General features: G+C 35.1%; 1 protein-coding gene across 1 annotated transcript in view; it reads right to left on the minus strand.

The window, feature by feature from the left end:
• ADAM18 (ADAM metallopeptidase domain 18) overlaps positions 1 to 23,835 on the minus strand; it is a 271,792-nt gene that overhangs the window by 57,734 nt on the left and 190,223 nt on the right. The window contains exons 32-33 of the mRNA XM_041751041.1: positions 18,795 to 18,900; positions 10,160 to 10,349 (exon numbers count right to left, since the gene is read on the minus strand). Of these exons, the coding sequence (XP_041606975.1) occupies positions 10,160 to 10,349; positions 18,795 to 18,900 (296 nt within the window). The remainder of the gene's footprint in view (positions 1 to 10,159; positions 10,350 to 18,794; positions 18,901 to 23,835) is intronic.

Genomic DNA, 23,835 nt, shown 5'->3' on the forward strand with positions numbered 1-23,835 from the left:
TTTACCAAAATAAAAAAGTAACAAAAATGGCACCTGCTATATGTAGAGGACAAATTGCCTAAATTAGACAAGTATAGGGGCATAAGAAATTAATTATATATATATATATATATATATATATATATATATATATTCATTGATTCTTAACTGCCATTTCTTACTGGATTTTAGACATGATCTCAAGTTATATTATTAATTAAGAAATCATTTTCATTAAGAAACTGAGGATAAATAATGTTATCAATAAGTAATTTTGGAAATAGATAAAACATACCATATTTGCCACTTTATTAACACCGCTACCTTCCCAAGACTACTTTTATAGTTTTTCCAATATTTGTGGTATTATGTTGTATTTTGAGTAGCACAAGAATTTTTTATATATAGACACAACATAGGCTTATAAATAATAATTTATCCTTATATGATGATGTATACAAATATTGTAATTGAACATGATAGAATTAATATTCTGGATTCCTGAAGTCCACTCTAAAAGGCTAATTATAACATATATGTCTATTAAAAATAAGAATCTTGCATTTAAAAAATATCAATATTTTCTACATCCTGTGATGAGATCATACTTTGCTTCCATTCAACACACTTTCCTTATGTCTGCTGTCACTATAAATGTGTGTCAGGCAAAGTATTGGAAGTACACTTTGAATCAAATAATATAGCACAAATGATATGCTGTAACTAGTTATTTTACAATCAATTTCTATCTGCAGGGGGGCCTGGGTCGCTCAGTATGACTGCCTTTGACTGAGGTCATGGTCTTGGGATCCAGGGATTGGCCTTTGTGTCAGGCTCCCTTCTGAGCAGGGAGTCCTCTCCCTCTGTGTGCTCTCTCTCTCCTCAAATAAACAAATAAAATATATTTTTAAATGTCTATTTGCAGAGTTCTGATTCTATGCATTTTTCAAAGGAAAGAATGAATAAAAAATATTTGTGTCTGAAATATTTTTTAAAATAGCTATTATTTGCGTGGGAGCAATTATAGTTATTCAACAACAATGAAAATAAGCCACGGTTATTTTTAAATCCAAAAAATAATACTTTACAAAAATTCAAATATACATCCAAATATAATTTTATCACAACTTGCTATAATACTTTTCATCCTGCTTAGTTAAGAATGAGACCTACTCTTCACTGGAAGCTCAGAATGACAGTGGTGCTTAGCATCATTGAGTTGCCTAGTTATGATCAAAGTCTCTGACAATGGAGAGGCAGGGAAAGATGGCTTACCTGGCCCCACTAACTTACCTAGATAACTTTCAAATCATCCTGAAAACCTACGAATTTGACCTGAGATTTAATGAGAGAACAGCTGGAATGCTACAGAGAGAAGGATTTTTGCTTTTAACAAAAGGCAGGAAGACAGAAAATAAAATAAAATAATAAAATAAAATAAAATAAAATAAAATAAAATAAAATAAAATAAAATAAAATAAAATAAAATAAAATAAAATAAATAAAATAAAATAAAATAAAATAAAATAAAATAAAATAAAAAATATAAAAGAATCCAGTGGGGGAAGGGCCCCGCGAGGAGCCAAGCTAAGGCTGGGAGAGGAAAGGCTCCGGGACAGGAAAGCCCCACCCTGGAGAAGTGGGAAGATAAAAATCTGCACCGGATTCTTCCTGGACAGAAAGGCGCTTAGCAGGGAAATCCGGCAGAATCGCAGGAGGGGCAAGGAAGCCTCCAGTATCCGGGGGTCACTAATAGAGGAAGTACACCCAGGGGAAAGTACACCACAGACTGTGGGCTGAGCTCGGTAAAGGGCTGGAGTTGTGCCCCACGGGGTCCTGGGGAAAAGCTGGTGGGTCAGGTGGGGACTCTGGATGGAGGCACCCTGCCACCTTCGAGAACTGCAGCCTGGGAACACGATTCCAGGAGCACAGGCACCAGATCCTAGGGCACTGAGCAGACACAGCCTACGATCCTACACTCCCCCCAGGACAGGTGGAGGCAGGGAGGGCACAGGACAGTGAGGACTCTCCTGCCGCCGGGCACCCCCAAGCTATGCAGATCAGTGCCCCTGCACTGCCCAGGAGCATCAGGCTAATGCGGACTGGGAGACTGTTAGTTACTGAGGGGACCTGACTCTAGGGCAGGAGAGTTGGCCACTTCCAGTGTTGTTGTTCCTCCTTATTTCACATTGTGCCTGGAAGAGTCTCTTGCTGTCTACAAGAGACTCATTTTGGACCTAAGGACACCTACAGCCTGAAAATGAAGGAATGGAGAAGCATTTACCATTCAAATGGTCCTCTAAAGAAGGCTGGGTAGCAATCCTCATATCGGATAAATTAAAGTTTATCCCAAAGACTGTAGTAAGAGATGAAGAGGGACACTATACCATACTTAAACAAGAAGACCTAACAATCATGAATATTTATACCCCTAATGTGGGAGCTGCCAAGTATATCAATCAATTAATAACCAAAATAAAGATATACTTAGATAATAATAGACTAATAGTAGGAGACTTCAACATGGCACTTTCTGCAAATGACAGATTTTCTAAACACAACATCTCCAAGGAAACAAGTGCTTTAAATGATACACTGGACCATATGGATTTCACAGATATTTACAGAACTATACATCCAAATGCAACTGAATACACATTCTTGTCAAGTGCACATGGAACTTTCTCCAGAATAGACCACATACTGGGTCACAAATCAGGTCTCAACTAATACCCAAAGATTGGGATTGTCCCCTGCATATATTTTCAGACCACAATGCTTTGAAACTAGAATTCAGTCACAAAAGAAATTGGAAGAAATTCAAACACGTGAAGGTTAAAAACCATCCTACTAAAATATTAATGGGTCAACCCAGAAATTAGAGAAGAATTTAAAAGATTCATGAAAGCTAATGAAAATGAAGATACAACTGTTCAAAATCCTTGGTATACAGTAAAAGCAATCCTAAGAGGGAAATACAAATATCCCTCAAAAAAATTGGGAGAAGCTCAAATACACAAGCTAAACTCGCAAATAAAGGAACTGGAGAAAGAACAGCAAATAAAACCTACACCCAGCAGAAGAAGAGAGATAATAAAGACTCAAGAACTCAATGAAATAGAGACCAGAAGAAATGTAGGACAGGGGATCCCTGGGTGGCTCAGTGGTTGAGCTCCTGCCTTTGGCCCAGGGCGTGATCATGGAGACCGGAATCGAGTCCCACATCGGGCTCCCTGCATAGAGTCTGCTCCTCTGCCTGTGTCTCTGCCTCTCTCTCTTTCAGTATCTCTCATATATAAATAAATGAAATTTAAAAAAACAAACAAACAAAAAAAACTGTAGGACAGATAAACACAACCAGGAGTTGGTTCTTTGAAAGAATTAATAAGATAGATAAACCATTGGCCAGCCTTATTAAAAAGAAAAGAGAACAGACTCAAATTAATAAAATCACGAATGAAAAAGGAGAGATCACAACCAATACCAAAGAAATACAGACAATTTTTAAAACGTATTTTGAGCACCTATACGCCAATAAATTAGTCATCTAGAAGAAATGGACACATTTCTGGAAAACCACAAACTACCAAAACTGGAACAGGAAGAAATAGAAAACCTGAACAGGCAGATAACCAGGGAGGAAATTGAAGTAATCACCAAAAACCTCCCAAGACACAAAAGTCCAGGATCACATGGCTTCCCAGGGGAATACTATCAAATGTTTAAAGAAGAAACAATGCCTATTCAACTAAAGTTGTTCCAAAAGATAGAAAGGAATGGGATACTTCCAAACTCATTTTATGAGGCCAGCATCACCTTAATTCCAAACCAGACAAAGACCCCACCAAAAAAATTATAGAACAATATCCCTGATGAACATGGATGCAAAAATTCTCAACGAGATACTAGCCAATAGGATACAATAATACATTAAGAAGATTATTCATCATGACCAAGTGGGATTTATCCCCAAGATGCAAGGTTGGTTCAACAGTCATAAAACAATTAACGTGATAGATCATATCAACAAGAGAAAAAACAAGAACCATATGATCCTCTCAATAGACGCAGAGAAAGCCCTTGACAAAACACAGCATCCATTCCATTTTCTTTTTCTTTTTTTAAGATTTTATTCATCCATTCATGACAGACACAGAGAGAGAGAGAGAGAGAGAGAGAGAGAAGCAAAGGGAGAAGCAGGCTCTGCTCAAGGAGCCTGATATGGGACCTGATCCTTGGACTCCAGGATCACACCCTCAGCCAAAGGCAGGTTCTAAACCACTGAGCTACCCAGGAATACCCTACAGCATCCATTCCTGATCAAAACTCTTCAGAGTGTAGGATAGAGAGAACATTCCTCAGCGTCTTAAAGCCATCTATGAAAAGCCCACAGCAAATATCATTCTCAATGGGGAAAAACTGAGCCTTTCCCCTAAGATCAGGAACACGACAGGGATGTCCACTCTCACCACTGCTATTCAACATAGTATTAGAAGTTCTAGCCTCAGCAATCAGACAACAAAAAGAAATAAAAGGCATTCAAATTGCCCATGAAGAAGTCAAACTCTCCCTCTTTGCAGATGACATATACTGTACATAGAAAACCCAAAAGACACCACTCCAAGATTGCTAGAACTCATACAGCAATTTGGGAGTGTGACGGGATACAAAATTAATGCCCAGTAGTCAGTGGCATTTCTATACACTAACAGTGAGACTGAAGAAAGAGAGATTAAGGAGTCAATCCCATTTACAATTACACCCAAACATAAAATGCCTAGGAATAAACCTAACCAAAGAGATAAAGGATCTATACCCTAAAAACTACAGAACACTTCTGAAAGAAATTGAGGAAGACACAAAGAGATGGAAAAATATTCCATGCTCATGATTGGAAGAATTAAAATTGTGAAAATGTCAATGCTACCCAGGGCAATTTACACGTTCAATGCAATCCCTATCAAACTACGATGGACTTTCTTCAGAGAGTTGGAACAAACCATCTCAAGATTTGTGTGGAATCAGAAAGGATGCCGAATAGCCAGGGGAATATTGAAAAAGAAAACCATAGCAGGGGCATCACAATGCTGGATTTCAGGTTGTCCAACAAGCATGAGATCATCAAGACAGTGTGATACTGGCACAAAAACAGACACATAAATCAATTAAACAGAATAGAGAACCCAGAAATGGGCTCCTCTCAACTCTATGGTCAACTAATATGTGACAAAGCAGGAAAGACTATTCACTGGAAAAAAAGACAGTGTCATCAATAAATGGTTCTGGGAACACTGGACAGCCACATGCAGAAGAATGAAACTAGACCATTCTCTTACACCATACACAAAAATCAACTCAAAATGGATGAAAGATCTAAATGTGAGACAAGAATCCATCAAAATCCTAGAAGAGAACATAGGCAACACCCTTTTTGAACTTGGCCACAGCAACTTCTTGCAACACACATCTGTGAAGGCAAGGGAAACAAAAGCAAAAATGAATTATTGGGACTTAATCAAAATCAAAAGCCTCTGCACAGCAAAAGAAACAGGCAACAAAACTAAAAGACAAAAAAAAAAAATAAAAAAAGAATACAAAAAAAAATAAAATAAAAAATAAATAAAAAAAAACCTAAAAGACAACCTAAAAAATGGGAGAAGATATCAGATAAAGGGCTAGTATCTAAGGTCTATAAGGAACTTATTAAACTCAACAACAAAGAAACAAAGAATCCAATCATGAAATGGGCAAAAGACATGAACAGAAATTTCACCAAAGGAAATACAGACATGACCAACAAGCACATGAGAAAATGCTCTGCATCACTTGCCATTAGGGAAATACAATCAAAACCACAATGAGATACCACCTCACACCAGTGAGAATGGGGAAAATTAACAAGGCAGGAAACAACAAATGTTGGAGAGGATGTGGAGAAAGGGGAACCCTCTTGCACTTTTAGTGGGAATGTTAACTGGTACAGCCACTCTGGAAAACTGTGTGGAGGTTCCTCAAAGAGTTAAAAATAGAGCTACCCTACGACTCAGCAATTGCACTGCTGGGGGTTTACCCCAAAGATACAGATGTAGTGAAATGCTGGGACCCTGCACCCCGATGTTTATAGCAGCAATGTCCTTACATAGCCAAACTATGGAAGGAGCCTCTGTGTCCATTGAAAGATGAATGGATAAAGAAGATGTGGTCTATGTATACACTGGAATATTACTCAGCCATTAGAAATGACAAATACCCATCATTTGCCTCGATGTGGTTGGAACTGGAGGGTATTATGCTGAGTGAAATAAGTCAATCGGAGAAGGACAAACATTATATGGTCTCATTCATTCTGGGAATATAAAAATTAGTGAAAGGGGAAAAGAGAGAAAATGAGTGGGAAACATCAGAGAGGGTGACAGAACATGAGAGACTCCTAACTCTGGGAAATGAACAAGGGGTAATAGAAAGGGAGGTGGGTGGGGGGGCTGGGGTGACTGGGTGATGGGCACTGAGGGGGGCACTTGATGGGATGAGCACTGGGTGTTATGCTATATGTCGGCAAGTTGAACTCCAATAAAAAAATAAAAACAAAAACCAAAAAAATACTAATTCAAAGGGATAAATGCAGCCTAATGTTTATATCAGCATTATCTACAATAGCCAATCTATGGAAATCACCCAAGTGTTCATCAACTGACCAATGAGTCAAGAATATGTAATATATATGAGTAAAGAATATGTAATATATATATATATATATATATATATATATATATATATATACAATGGAATATTACTCAGCCATAACTCTTGTCATTTGCAACAATATAGATGAAGCTAAAAGTATTATGCTATGTGAAATAAGTCAGAGAAATATAAATACAATATGAATTTACTCATATGTGGAATTTAAGAAACAAAACAAATGAGTATACAGGAAAAAGGAGAGAGGCAAATCAAGTGAAAGACTCAACAATCGCAAACAAACTGATGGTTATCAGAGGGGAGGTGAGTTGGAGGATGGATTAAATACGTAATGGGGATTAGTGCAGTTGTGATGAGCACCAGTCATTATATATAAGTGCTGAATCACTGAATTGTACACCTGAAACTAATATTACACTGTATGTTAACTAACTGGAATTTAAATAAAAACTTAAAAAAAAAACCTTAAAAATAAAAGCAAAACTAAAATAAAATGTGAAAAGTTAAAGAAGAGAATCTTAAAAGCAGGAGACAGGAACAAATTATGTTCCTCAAAAACGTCATTAGGCTATCAGTGATTTATCAGCAGAGATTTTTTTTTTTCAGCCCTGAAGAAGTGGCATGATATTCAAAGTACTGAAAGGGGAAAAACAAAAACAAAAACCAAATTTTCCCTCTAAGAATACTCTGACCAGCAAGATTATCATCCAGAAATGAAGAAATAGTAAAGAGTTTTCAAGAGAAGTAAAAGTTAAAGGAGTTTGTCATTATTGTCTTACAAGAAATGTTAAAGGGGCTTATTGAAGCTAAAAATAAATTACAGTAATTTAGTATAATAGCTGGAAAACATACAGAAGTAAAAATCACACTGCAAAAATAAATATAATATAGGTAGTGATTAACAATTATAAAGCTACTATGAATGTTAAAAGATAAAAGTAGTAAAATTAACTAAGCAGCAATAATTAGTTAAGGGATACATATAATAAAAAGATGTAAAATGTGACATCAAAAACACATACATACAAAACACAAAAAGGGGAGAGCAAAAATTTAGAGTTTTAGTTGAAACTTAAGGTGCTATACATAAAAAGATATATATCAATCTTATGGTAACCACAAGACAAAAATTTATAGTAAACACACAAGAGAAAATGAGAGAGAAACATAAGCATAACACTTAAGTCATCAAAACACAAAGGGAGAAAATGAGAAAGAAAAGGAGACAAACCACAGTAACAGCCAGAAAACAATGAATGAAATAGATATGAATAAGTACATATGCATCAATAATTACATTACATGTAAATTGTCTAAATACTTTAATCAAAAGACAGAGTGTCTGAATGGATAAAATAACAAATACAGCCAGTATCACAATGAGTGACGAAAAGCTGAGAGCTTTACCTTTAGACCAACAGCAAGACAATTTTTAGTCAACATAGTATTGGAAGTCCTAGCTGCAACAATTAGACAACAAAAACAAATAAAAGACAAACAAAGTGGAAAGGAAGAACTAAAACCAACTATTTGCAGATGACATGATATTATATATAGAAAACCCTGGGGTACCGGGGTGACTGAGTCAGTTAAGCATCTGACTCTTAATTTCTGCTCAAGTCATGATCTCAGGGTCATGGGATTAAGCTTCATGTCAGGCTCTACACTCAGTGCAGAGTCTGGTTGTCCCTTTCCCTCTGCTCCTCCCCTCATTTATGCTCTTTCTTTCTCCCTCTCTAAAATAAATAAATAAACATTTTTAAAAGGGACTCCACCACAAAACTGTTAGAACTAGTGAAGAAATTCAGTAAAGTTGCAGGCTTAAAAATCAAGGTAAAAAAATCTCTTGCATTTCTACATGCTAATAAACTATCAAAAAGATTTTTTTTTAATCCCACTGACAATTACATCAAAAAGAATAAAATACCTAGGGATAAATTTAGCCAAGGAGGTGAAAGATCTGTACACTAAAAACTATAGGACATTGATGATTGAAATTGAAGAGGACACAAATAAATGGAATGGTATTCTGTGCTCATGCAGTGGAAGAATTAATATTGTTAAAATATCAATACTAATCAAAGCAATCTGCAGATTAAATGCAATGCCTATCAAATCTCCAAAGGCATTCATCACCAAAATGGAAAAAAAAATTCTAAAATTTGTATGGAATCACAGATGGCATTTAATTGACAAAAGAATCCTCAAAAATAATAAGCCTGGAGATACATTTTTCTGGTTTCAAACTAGATTATGGAGCTATAGCAAATGAAACAATATAGTATAGGAATCAAAATAGGCATATAAACCAATGGAATAGAATAAGGAGCCCATGCATGTATGGTCACTTAATTTACAATGAAGAAGACAAGATATACAATAGGAATTAGTGTCTTCTAACAATGGTGTTGGGAAAACTGATAGCTACACAGAAAAGAATAAAACTGGACCACCACCATCTTAACATGTACAAAGATTAACTAACAATATATTAATGACTTGAATGTAATATCTGAAACCATAAAATTCCTAGAAGGAAACATAGATGATAAACTCAACAATATCTTAAAGATTTTTATTTTTTGAATCTGATATCAAAGGCAAGAGAAACAAAAACAAAAAATAAACAAATCAGACTACGTCAAACTAAAAAGCCTTCAGACAGTAAAAGAAACCATGTACAAAATAAAAAGGCAACAAAGATTTAGGTTAAATATACCTCAATAAAAAATAATTAACATACAGTTTCATAAAATAAGAATTGATAATTGATTCACGATTTCAAGGTTTTGTTTTGTTTTTAATTCAGCAAGTAAGTTTGAATGTCCTTTATATGTGTAGTACACTGATTTCCAATTGCTACTTTAATTCTCAGATGCCTTATATTTTCTGGAAGGTGTGCACTTGTATTTACAAATTAACTAACAGCCTCTGAATCATCGCTGTTCTCCCGTTAATGACTATATGAGCGCAAACACTCAAATGTATGTATATATGGATATGGATGTAAGCTTGTACATCACTGTAACCATACTTTCCTGATATAGACTTTTTGTTTGGTTCTTCCAAACTTCTCACACTTATACATAACGTATTAGTAATGATCATAAACGTAATCATATGGTTTAAGAAATATAAAAGCTCACTTACATTTCTTTGTGAAGGAGGAAAAACTAAAAACTCAGAATTCTATGATTAAAATTTGTTAGCGTTCAAAGATTGGATAAAAATATCACCTTCATTTAGTGGAATGTTGTGCTTGAAACACATACACATCTTCTCATAACAGGATTTATAACACCCAAAAAGCAAAGTTATTGCATAAATGAGGCCTAGTTTAATTATCTTTTCAATATTGTATGGGAAATAATGGTCACCACCAGGTTCAAATCCATTCAGTATAATTGTGATAGTCATCATGGAAAATAGTATTTGATTATTACATAATTTAACACAGCTAAATATAAATTTTTGTTACCATTTGTGCACCACAAACAGTGCCATCAGCTACATAGGCATAATCTCTTCCATCTGATCTCACTGATAATCCAGTAGTCATAGATATGCACACATGCCCTTGAATATTAGAATAAACTGCAGATCGAACATCATTTTTATAAGTATTCTTATGTGGCCAAACACAAGCTAATTTTCCACAGAGAACATCCCTGAAATTAAAAACAAAATTCCTATTACTTTGTCTTTTAATTATTCCAATTTCCAAGTAAATATTATATTACATAAATGTTTGATTTTGAGCCCCTTCTGTTAATGAACTTGAACTTTAGTCAGTACACTTCTGTAGTATACACACTCTTAATATTGATCTCAAGATTTTTCCAACATGCTGATACTTCCAGGAGTTCTGCACTTCTCTTCCGAGAATTAAGGAACCTTGAAATCTCCTTTATGCCACAAGCATACCAAACATTATCCCATAAACAGTTTATTTAGCCATTTATAGTCTATCATGGGATAGAATACTGGCTTCTTTAAGACTTATAATATTCCTAGACTATATCTTGGCAAGTAATCTGTATCACTTCCTGCTCTTGGATTTACTCAAATCTATAATTTTTCATTTTCAATGGAAACAACTACTGATGATTTGATATATGTATATACTGTGAAAGGATTTCCCCCACTGACTTAACACATTTATCACTTTATTTATTTATCTTTCTCTGTGAGTATATGAGAATGTATAAGTTCTACTGTTTTAGCAAATTTCAATTATACAATTGAATGTTATCAACTATAGTCACCATATTATATATTAGATTCTTGGACGTTATTCATCTTAAAACTGAAAACTGGTACCCTCCTACTAACCAATCTCTATTTCTCACTGTCAACTATTTTTCTACTCTCTTTATAGGAATTTAATTTTTTTTTAATTCCACATATAAATGATACTATTTAGTATTTGTCTTTCCTTGTTTGGCTCATTTCACTTAGCATACAGCTGGCCAGGTTCATGCATGTTGTCACAAATGACAATATTTCCTTCTTTTTAAAGTTGAACAATGTTTCATTGTATACATAGCAAGCACTTTTCTGATCCATTTATCTATTGTTGAACATATAGATTTTTTCCATACCTTGGCTATTGTGAATAATGCTGTAATTAAATCTCTTCAAGATACTGATTTTATTTCTTTTGGCTATATAGTTAGAAGTAACGTTGTTAGATCATATGGTGGTTCTATTTTCAATTTTCTGAGGAAACTCCAAACTATTTTTCTTTGTGGCTGTACCAGCTTATATCCCCATGAACACCGTATGAGGGCTCCCTTTTCTCCACATCTTTGCAAGCATTTGCTATTGGTTGCCTTTTTATAATAGCCATCCAAACAGATGTGATTTGATATCTTGTTACAGTTTTGATATGCATTTCCTTGATGATTAGTGATGCTGAATACATTCTCATGTACTTGGCCATGCACATATCTATTCTTGGAAAAAGGTCTATTTTGTGTCCTTTGTCCATTAAAATAGTTCTTCTTTCTATTGAGTTGGAAGATTTCTTATTTTATCAGATACTTGGTTTGCAAAGATGTTTTCCATTTCATAGTTTGCATTTTCATTTTGTGGATGATTTCATTTGCTAAGGTGAAGCTTTTTAGTGTTGTGCTCCTACTTGTGTAATCTTCTTTTGCTGCCTTTGCTTTCAGTGACAGTAAAAAATCATTGCCAAGACCCCTCAAAGAAGTTATCAAGTGTTTTTTCCTCTAGGAGTTTTACAGTTTTATATCTTACATTCAAGTCTTTTTTCTACTTTACTTGATTTTTGTGTATGATGTGAGATAGAGGTCAGGTTTTATTTTTTTCCCCTGTATCAATCCCATTTTCCCAATGTGATTTATTGAACAGACTATAATTTCCCTATTGTATAATCTTGGTCCTTTTGTTGAAAATTAATCAATTGGGGCAGCCCAGGTGGCTCAGTGGTTTAGTGCTGCCTTCAGCCCAGGGCAGGATCCTGGAGACCTGGGATCAAGTCCCATGTCGGGCTCCCTACGTGGACCTGCTTCTCCCTCTGCCTGTCTCTCTGCCTCTCTCTTTCTCTGTTTCTCTCATGAATAAATAAATAAAATCTTTTTTAAAAAAGAAAATTAATCAATTGGATATACATGCATTTATTTTAGGCTGTCTACCCTGTTCCATTAATATGTGTTGGTTTTTATGCCAATATCATACTCTTTTGATGACCATAGTTTTTTTTATTGCTATAGATTTTTGATATAGTTTGAAATCAGAAAGTGTGATACTTTGTCATTCTTTTTCAATACTGCTCTGGCTCTTGGAAGTCTTTTGTGGTTTCACATAATTTTAGAACTTTTTCTATTTCTGTAAAAAATGACATTGAAATTTTGATAGGTATTGCATTGAATCTGTAGATAGCTTTGGGTAGTACAGATATTTTAGTAATATTCATACTTCCAATCTATCAGCAGAGAATATCTTTACATTTATTGTATTATTCAATTTATTTCATCAATTTTTAATAATTTTTAGTATATATATATATAAACTATATATATAAATATGTATATATATAAAATCACTTCTTTGGATAAATTCATTTCTAAGTATTTTATTCTTTGTGATGTTATTATAAATGGGATTATTAACTTCTCTTTCCAATAATTCATTAGTGTATAGAAATGCAACTAATTTTTGTATATAGAAATCGTATTCTAAAATTTTACTGAATTTATTAGCTCTAACATTTTTGTGGTTTCCCGTATGTAAGTGTGTCCCACATGTAAGATTGTATCATCTACAACAGACAATTTTACTTCTTTTTTTCTTATTTGGATACCTTTTATTTCTTCCTGCCTAATAATACTTGTAGTATTATTTTGAATAGAAGTTAACGAGAGAATTCATCCTTGTCTTGTTCTTGGTCTCAGAGAAGAAATTTTGAGCTGTCACCATTAAGTATGATCTTAGATGTGGGCTTGTCATATATAACCTTTAATATGTTGAGGTACAATCTTTCTACACAAATATGTTTATATAGTAAAAGGATATTGAATTTTGTCAAATCCTTTTTCTGCACCTATTGAGATAATCATATGATTTTTGTACTTTATTTTGTTAATGTGATGTATCACAGTGATTGATTTGTGGAGGGTGAACCATCCCTGCATCACTGGGATAAATGTTACTTGGTCATGATGTATGATCCTTTTAATATAGTATTTTATTTTATTTTATTTTATTTTATTTTATTTTATTTTATAATTTTTATTCTTAGAGAGAAAAAGAGCAAGAGGGGAGGGGCAGAGGGAGAAGAACAGAGAGAATCTTGAGCAGGCTCCATGCTCAGTGTGGAGCCCAATGTAAGACTCACAACCCTGAGATCATTACCTGGGATGAAATCAAGAAATGGGTGCTCAACCAACTGAGCCACCAAGGCACCACCCTTTTAATTTACTTTTTAATTAGTTTTCTATTATTTTGTTGGGGATTTTTTTCATCTATGTTCATCAGGGATATTGGCCTATTATTTATCTTCTTAAAATATCCTTGCCCAGCTTTGTTATTAGAGCAATATTAGCTTTGTAAAATGACTTCAGAAGTGTTTTTTTTTCCCTCTTCTGATTTTTACAAGATTTTGACAAGGATTGGTATTCTTTCAATGCTCAGGAGAACTCACCAATGGAGCCATTGGAGTCTAGAATTTTGTTTTTGAGGAGATTTTTGATTAATGATTCAATCTCTTTTGTTTTAGTCTGTTAAGGTTTTTTATTTGTTCACGATTCAGCTGGTAGATTGTACATGTCTAGGTTGCTTATCCATTTCTTCTACCTTGCCCAATTTGGGGGCATATACCTATCTATAGTTATTCTCCTTTTTGTTCCTGTGATGTCAGTTATAATGTCTTATCCTTCATTTCTGATTTTAGCTATTTGAGTCATACTTCTTTTTTCTTAGTAGGTCTAGCTAGTGGTTTGTCAGTTTTATTACATTTTCAAAACATCAACTTTCAATATTTTCTATTGACTTTTTAGTCTCATTTCTTTCCATTCTATGCTATTTTCTTTCTTCTACTCAAGTTATGTATAGGTTATTCTACTTTTTCTAGCATTTGAGGTATAGATTAGGTTCTTATGTCAGATATTTCTCTATTTAATGTAGACATTTATCACAAAAAACTTCCTTTTTATAACTGCTTTGCTACATCAAACACTCTAGTATGTTGTGTATCCATTTTTGTTTTTTCAAAGTATTTTTCAACTTCTCTTCTTATTTCTTGACCCCCTGGTTGTTCCATAGCATGCTGCCTATTCTCCATAAATTTTAATTTTCCAATTTTCTTCTTGTAATTGATTTCTAGTTTCATACATTTGTGTTTAGAATAGATGTTTGATATTGTTTTCATTTTCCTAAATTTGTTGACTTTTTGTTGTTGTTGTTGTGGCTTAACATATGTTTTCCTGCAGAAAGTGGGTATGTACTTAATAAGAATGTACTCCTCTCCTGCTGGATGGAATGTTCTATAGATATCTGTTAAGTCCATCAGGTTCAATATTTAGTTTAAGATTGATGTTTCCATACTGATTTTCTGTCTGGATTATCTATCCATTGTTAAAATGGGGTATTGAAGTTCCCTACCATTATCGTATTGTATGTATCTCCCTTCAATCTCTTGATATTTGCTTTATATACTTTGGTGCTTCTAAATTTGGTACATAAATATTTACTAATGTTACATTGTCTTGGTGAATTGATCCCTTTATCATTATATAATGACTTGTCTCTTGTTACAGTTTTTGGCTTAAAGTCTTTTTGTCTGATACAAGTTTAGCTATCTGTGCTTTTTTCTCTTGTTTTTGTTTTGTTTTTATTTGCATTTTGCATAGATTACCTTTTTCCAATGTTCACTTTCACTTTATGCATTGTAAAACTGAAGTGAGTCTCTTGTAGGCAACATATTGCTGGGTCTTGTTATTTTTTAAAGATTTTATTTATTTGAGAGAGAGAGAGAGTGCAACAGGGGTAGGGGTAGAGGGAAAAGCACACTCCCTGCTGAGTAGGGAACCCCACTGTAGGTTCTATCCTAGGACCCTGGGATCATGACCTAAGCTGAAGGCAGATGCTTAACCAAACTGAGCTACCCAGCCACCCCTATTAGGTCTTGTTTTATTATCCACTCAGTCACTCTATATTTTGATTGGAGAATACAGTATATTTATTATTTAAAGTATTTTTTGATAGATACGGACTTACTATTGCAATTTTGTAAATTGTTTTCTGGTTGGTTTATAATGTCTTTGTTTCTTTGCTCCTCTCTTGCTGTCTTTGTCTGTGATTTGATTTTCTATAGCTTTATGCTTTGATTCCATACAGTTCATTTTTTATCTTTTGTGCATCTACTTTAAGTTTTTGCTTTGTGTTTACCATGAGACTTATGTAAAACAGTATATATTTATAACAATCAATTTTAGCTGTTAAAAACTCTGAACACATACAAAAATTACATTTTTATACTCCTCCTGCATATTTATGTTTTTTAGGTCACGATGTGTATTTTTTTACATTATTAATAAATTAGTAACTATGTCATTTCAAATTCTTTTGTCTTCTAATCTTTATACTAGAGTTGTGAGTGATTTACCTCCTTCTTTTACCACTATAGGGTATTGTGATTTTAACTATTTGCTATTTCCTGTGGATTTTATTCTTTCATATGTTTTCTTTTCCTAATTTCCTTAATTTTGTCTTAAATAACCACCTTTAATCTCTTTCTTTTCTCTTTCTTTCTTTTTTCTTTTTTTCTTTCCTTTCTTTCCTCTAGTTAAGTAAATTTCATTGCCATCTCCTAATTTATTGACTCTTCCACTTTTTTAATTTAGTTGTTGTGTTCTTTGGCTTTGTGATTTGTTTGGTACTTTCTTATATTTTCTATATCTTGGTTAAAATTCTCAATTTGCTCATGCATTGCTCTTTTGATCACAGTACACATCTTTATGACTGTTATTTTTATCTCTCTATCAAGTATATCACTTATCTCCATTTCATTCATTAAATCGGTTTCTGGAGATTAGTATTTTTTTGGGGAAAATACTTGTATGTTTCCTCATATTTTCTTAAATTCTGTGTTGGTTTCTGTGCATTACATAAAACAGCCACCTCTCCCCATCTTAAGAGAGTGGTTTCATTTACAAGATAAACCTCATTAATTAGTTCAGCTGAGTCTTAGTTCCAGTTTACTTTTTAATCTTTTTTGATTGTCCAAGACAAGTTATTTACTCTTAGTGGCTCCCAATAGTTAAGATATGCCAAGACTCATCACTGCTATAAAAGGGAAGACTTCACTGAGCCCCAAGATGTAGTCTGACTGGAAGCAGCGTCCAAGGCAGCAGCTAGAAAAGTATGTAGTTAAGGACTTCTCAGGGGGAAAAATAGGAGATGGATATTTTTGTTTTTTTTCTCTGTGTTGGGCCTAGCTGAATAGCTGCAGGGTTGGATAGAAGGGAGGAAACTCCATTGTCTTTTAGGCACTGTTTCTTTGCTACAGTCCTGTGAGACTTTGAACAGAAGTCCTATTGGCTATCAGAACTAGGTGGTTTGGGAACCTGATCTTTGGGCAGAGGATATAAAAATCTGTGGTGGAAGACAGGCTTTATAAACTCCTTCCAGAGATACTGGAGACTTGCCACTGGCTAGCGGGGACACTGGGAGAGAAGGCTGCCAGCTTCTCTAGTTCCTGGGCAGGATCAAAGCCCATGATGTATTCTAAATTAGAAACCTGATCCTCAGTCCACATCTTTTACAGTTTGCAAATGGATCCATTTCCGGTTAGACTTTGAAATAGGCAATTTTGCCTTCTTCCTCTGTGCTGAGCCCTGGGGGAGAGCCGATTGAGAACTCCTTTGTTTGCTACAGCCTTGTGGGACTTGTGACTAGAAGCTCCTTTTGGCTATCAGAGCCAGATGATTTGGGGACTTGTCTCTTGGGTGTAGTGCCATAGTTGGAGAACAGACTTTTGTACACATTTCTTGCAGGGAGATATGAGTGACTTAGAGTGGGCTATAAGGAATTGGCAGAGGAGGCATCCATCAGTTTCCTGAGTCTGGGAAGGATCATAGCTAGTCCTTAGATGTGTGCTAAATTGGAAGCCTGGTCCGTAGGTGGTAGCTTTCTAAGTAGGCAGCTAGATCCCTTTCAGGGAAAAGACTGGGCAGGAGATAGGAGATTTTGCCAGCTTCATCTCTAGTGATCCCTGGGGGATATCTGTGGTATGTGCTTAAATTCCTGTTAACAATCATTCCTTTGTTTGCCATAGTGGACACAAGCCCTGTTGGCTTTCAGAATTAAATGTTTTGTGATCCTGTCTCTCAGGGAAGTGTCTTAAATGTTGGAAAACTAAATGTAGGGTCCAAATCCTTTGCTCTCCAGAAAGAAACTGGAAGTTGGGATTTCCCTTCCAACTGAATGGTGCTGTGCCAGTGGTGGGGTTTATAGAGAGAGTGTGTATCTACTTGTTTCAATGTTGAGTATTTGCTCATTTGCTCAATGTGTTAGAGTTTCAGGTATTTTCTAGATTTCTTTTGGAAGCAATTGCTCCATGTGTACATGAACATTCAGTGTGTATGTGGTAGGAGTAAAATTCCAGTCTCCTATGTTGCCATCTTGGTAAATCTCCTATCAGTTGTTATTATTATTATTATCATTATTCTTTCATTTTCAATAGTCCCATGAAATTGAGGAAGTATTTGTTATGGATTAAGCTCTCCTTTATTGGATTTCATAAATCCCTTAAAAATATTCCAGTACTTCCATTTTAATCATCAATAGGTACTTCTATGTTTTACATATTAGTATTTTGGAAACAAACAACAGAAACAAAAAGGAAACTTTATTCCTCTCAATAATTTCATGTCTTAAAAATCAAAGCAATAGTTTTAGGATCATTATCATGTTGGACCCTTGCTCACGGGTGCCAACGTGTCCCGGTGGACGCCCCAGAGACTCAGACCCCAGACAGGCAGATGCAACAAGCAAGAGGGTTTATTGAACGTTTGCGCAAACGGGCTCTCCGCCTCGGAGGTGGCAGAGCGCCCTGATTAGCAATTACAGGAATTTTTTTAAAGGCAAAAAGACCGCGGGAGTAGCATAGCATTGTGACATGATTGATTTCTTTGAAGGTCAACATGACCATGTTCAGGGACTTTTCCAGTCAGGGCGAGGGGGGGTAGTTTTCCTATCTCGGAAAAACAGAATGTTTTTGTTGCTTGAATTTATGGGAGGCACCTGGATGGGCTGCCTCAGGGTTAGGCCTGGTCCCACTCACGGGGTGTGTGTGTGTGTGGGGGGGGGTTTCTTCAATCATTTATCAACTTAATAATTTTTGGCAGTTTTTGCCCACTGCCTACCTTTGGTAATAAGCATCAGCTTTTTTTTTTTTTTTTTTTGACTAGTCTCATTATTAGAACATATCAGGGAAAAAGGAAATTGAATTATATTGAAGAACTATATATAATGTTAATTGAAGATATTCTCCTGATATACAATTTACTGTCCATTACTCTTTAGTATCTCTTGGCAAGCAATCTACACTTTTTATGACTCAATAAAACAATTATTTTCTATATACATACTTCTGGTCACAAGGTAATGGCTGTGAATTTTTAAAACCACAGTTTCCAAATTTATTATGCAGAGAATTGATTTCTTTGAAACAGGCAAATGGAGCACCTTGAGCACCTAAAAATGCAAAGATGTCTGTTAAATTACTATTTTTAATTCAAATTAAAATTTTTGTTCATAAAAAAACAACAATGAAACTCTTATTGTATAAACAAAATATCATGAAAAACGTCGTTTTTTTTTCTGAGTGTATACTGTCAATGCAAGTAGAAAGAAACAATGATCTGACAGAAAACAGAAAAGACTTGTATCTATTGCAGTAAAATTAAATTGCTGTTAAAAATAATTTGCTGCCCCTCCCCATCCCGGGAGGCTCAGCGGTTTAGTGTTGCCTTCTGCCCAGGGCATGATCCTGGAGACCCAGGATGGAGTCCCACATCAAGCTCCCTGCATGGAGCTTGCTTCTCCCTCTGCCTGTGTCTCTGCCTCTCTCTCTCTCTCTCTCTCTCTCTCTCTCTCTCTGTGTCTCTCATGAATAAATAAATAAAATCTTAAAAAATAAAATTTGCTGCCCCTCCCTGTGGGAATGCATACTGCCTCATCCAATGAATATTAGGCTTGACTTTGTAATTTGATTCTCTTACTGAAATGAGTAAGTTACACTTATTATGGGCAGAAAATCTTGTGTGACTTGTGAGTAAAAGGAATGTTATATTCTCTTTATTTTCTGATGGGGGATAAGCAATGTTTTAAGTAGAGTTTCATCTGTCAGTCTGTGGATCATAGTCAAAGCAATATGGAGTAGTAGAATAATTGTATTGGATATGTAAATCTCAGATATTTTAGGGTTGTTTTCAATTCATTAAACATTGCAGGGTACCTAAAAGTGGACTTTTCCTGTAAAATATGTCTAAAAAATTTGGCATTGTCAGTGAAGCCAGTAGTAGATGAGAAGAAAACTGTTATCATTGGATAAAGAAGAGTAATTCATGTTACATGAAAATGAAACACTTGGAAAAACTCTTCACAGTGACTGAAAGGGAGATAATAGCCTTAATAAACTTAGTGTCTTAGGCAAACAAGTAGGGAAACAGAATCTGTCTTGGTTAATCTTGGCTGCATTTGACCAGAAGGTAAAGGTACTCAAGGAAAAGATAAACTAAACCCAAGATAAAATTAGTTATTTCAGGGACAGTAATAAAAAGTTAATAAAATAAAATAAAAAACAGAGAAAGCCTAGAAATGTGTCCATTCTACAGGCATTGGGGTGGATAATGATGGATGCTGGCTGATGTAAACTAGCCAAATTATTATTCTCATTTAATTTTTCTAAGTCTTTTCCATGGTGGATGCTTGTTGGTGGGTGTTTGGTGGATTAATACAAAGATTCACATTATTTTTCATTTCCATGTGTTTACCCACATTTCTCTATCTCAGAACCCTTGCCTTTAATCTTCCAGTTTTTCCACATCTAGGCTCCCCATCAACAAACTAGGCCCTTTGTCATCATTCATGAGTATATCTTTAATCTACCTCTGGCCATTTCTCCTTCCGCAAAACACAGATGACCAGATGGTCATTATCTTTCAAGGCATCCTCCAAAATGAGGTTGCAGTATGGCTACTGGATTTATTCCCCTCACTAATAACCAGTGACTGAAGCAACGTATCTATAAAACAAGCCTAGGCTTTTTCTTCTTGTGTAACTTGGTCATGGTGAAATCCTATGTATCTATGGGTGCACGCTGAGGGAGATGCAAAGTGGAGAAGGGTATACTGTTCTGGATATCCTGCTCATGGATTTTTCTTCTGCCCTGTCTTTTTGCTTGTGTTTGAATCCAGGTGAAAGAAAGCCTTCCATTTATATGACCATTTAACTTGGTGGATCTGACATAACTGAGCTTATACTGTACAGTTCTAAACACATGTTTATTTGGTGTCTGAAAATCAGATTCTTCATCTCTACAGGGGTCACTAATGTGACCAGAGTTGTTCTGTCAAAGTGGTATAGTTCTCCAATGTAGGTTGCACAGTCTTGCTCCAGAACCCCAGATAACAGCCCTGTCATTCTCCCAAAAAGGTTTAGTATAAACCCTACATAGCATTTTTTTTCTCACAACCTAAACTTCTGATATTATTGGGATTCCTGTGTTTCATAATTCAGAATGCAGAACTGCTTGCATTGCAACTTGGACATATTGCAGAGCCCTTTTCTACTTTTCACTTCACTTAACGTTAGCAACATTTAATGTCATCTAATAAATGAAGCAGTACTTCCTCATGTGGAATATACTGCCTCCAGAACCCAAAAAGAACTACTAAGTGTTTTACTTTTTTTAGTTCAATGAGATGTAAAACACATAAAGTTTGGTTTTACTTTGCAGGTGATGTCAGGTCATGGATCAGAGCTGTGCCATTTTATAAATTCAGTAGTTTCAGAGAAGTATAGAGGCTAAAATCGGGGGTAACATATTTTCAACTATTCCCATAACAGTTGTTGTTCTCATTCTTTTTCCAACCAGAACCTTGATCACAGTAAAACAGACTTGATTGAGAATTTAACCTCCTCTGAGTTTCCTCCAACTTGATAATTTTTTAACTTTTTCTAATATCCTATTTTAGGAGATGAAAATCCCTTTATAAGTTAACAGTGGTGCCTATTCAGCATACAATTTAATTTGAAATGAACACTTTTTAAAAAATATCTTATTTATTTATTCATGAGAGTCACACAGAGAGAGGCAGAGACATAGGCAGAGGGAGAAGCAGGCTCCCTGCAGTGAGCCTGATGCCGGTATCCCAGGATGCTGGGATCATGACTTGAGCCAAAGGCTCAAGCCACTGAGCCACCCAGGTGCCCCTCAAATGAACACCTTTTTGTTATCTTTACGTAGTTTTCAATTGTTGTTTGGTAATATCCATCTAATACCCCTGTCCTTATAGTTATCATTTCCCCCGTACATTTCAATTGTACTAGCAAATGGATTATCTTGTACTATCCCAGTTCACTCAGTGAGGGTATTATCAACTTTTACCAGTGATGGCATGCTCATTCACAGCTTTCAGTAAGTAACTTAGTTTTGAAGGTGATCTTATGGGCTATTTTTTCACACCACTCTCAATATCAACTGTTAATGGTTAGGGCTTCTAGAAGTCAGAATCTAGATGAGGTATAATGTGAAAGCTATTTATTAGTGATTAGAACATCTGGAAGTGAGGGGGAGAATGCAGGGTGGAGCAAAGAAGTCAAACAGAAATGTAGGCCCAATAAAGACCCTATGGGTAGCTGTGAAATATAAATAGTCTGCTAGAGTACAAATTGTGCCTGATTTGTGGCTGGATTAGACCATAATGATCAGGACTTTATACCCCATCTCAATTAATTATTGCATTTGTGCTGTCCTGGGATGGGTGTGTTTTGGTGCCTGTGTTGAGACAAATTCTGGAGTGAGCTGACAGCTGGAGATGATATGATGACAGCACGCAGTATTTCTCTTGTCTATTTCACCTCATTTCCCCCCAGCATTCTATTTTCTTTCCTTTAACTGCACTTAGCACAATTAAAGGATTCATATTTCTTTTGTCTTTATGTGTTTACTGTATTTGTTTCCTGATCATAAGCTCCATGAGTACAATAGCCACATGACAATTTTCATCTTGTTGAATACTATTCAGCTCTGTGTACATGCTTTGCCTTAAGTACAGCATTTTGCTGTATAGCTTTTGTTAGCATATGAACAAGAAAAAAAAGTGCCTCCTCCAGATAGTAGCCAAATGAATGAAGAAAGGAAGGATGAATGAATGAACTACATCAAGAGATCAAATTTTTGACCCAGATGGGTAAGTTTTGTGGGATACTAGGGCATATATGAGAAGTGGAATTACATATGCATTAACAGTTAATTAAGTCTTACCTAAGAATCCTTGCTTTAATTAGAGCTCAAAAAGATTGTCAAATGACAAGTAGCTCAATTCTGGATAAAGGATTTATTTATTGATAAAGAAGAGTATGTTCTGGACAGGCCTTAATGGATTTTATAGGGAGTATTATTTAATTTAATTTTAAAATGATATATTAAACCTTGATCTAAAGTTACTGTGACACTGACAAATAATATTTTTAAATGCAAGTAATAATTGAAAAAGAAAAATAAAAACAAAGAAACCAAATAAAAAGTGGAATCATGAAAATACAACCTAGAGAAAACACCACTGACCTGTGGTTTAGGGGATTATAGCTCTGCAGCACTGGTTAAATGTTGGTTAAGTCACTTAATTTGAAACTTCTTACTAAAGACAAGTTTCAAATAATTAGGAAGACAATATAAATTGCATATCATGTCATTTGGTACAAATTATAGACCTTATTACTGCTGGGCAAATAACTGAAAAGTGCTGCTTATACTGCTTTTGCTCAATTACTAAATGATTGATCTGAATACATTTCAATGAGTAATTTTTATCCATTCAAATTCAATTTAATCCCTATAAGAAATTATATTGGGGTACTATGAGTAGTTACTGCCTAACAAGCTTATATGCACAATTCTTATTTGAATTACTCGGAAAAAAAAGGAAATATAAGAAAATATAAGAAAGAATGGGGGGAGGCAGCCGAGTGGCTCAGTGGTTGAGCATCTCTGCCTTTGGCTCAGGTTGTGATCCCAGGGTTCTGGGATGGAGTCCCACATCACCACCACTCCCCCACCCCCCAACAGGGAACCTGCTTCTCCCTCTGCATATATCTCTGGCCTCTCTCCATGTATCTCTCATGAATAAAGAAATACAATCTTTTAAAAAAAAAAGGAATGAATTTTGATCAGTGGCCTATGACTACTGTTATCCTAGCAGTTCCTCAGTAAAGAAATATGATCATACTTGAATAAAATTCACTCTGATTACCAAAAAAATTCACTCTGTTTTATGCCATTAAAATTAGATAATGAAGATGTAAAGTAAAAGAAATTTAAGTAAAATTCTACAATCTATTGACTTGCCTTCCAATCTCTATGTAAATTATGAGAAGTAAACATGGATTTTTGCCCAGGTTGCC

The sequence above is a fragment of the Vulpes lagopus genome, chromosome 4, assembly GCF_018345385.1.
Source record: "Vulpes lagopus strain Blue_001 chromosome 4, ASM1834538v1, whole genome shotgun sequence".
Lineage (NCBI taxonomy): Eukaryota > Metazoa > Chordata > Mammalia > Carnivora > Canidae > Vulpes > Vulpes lagopus.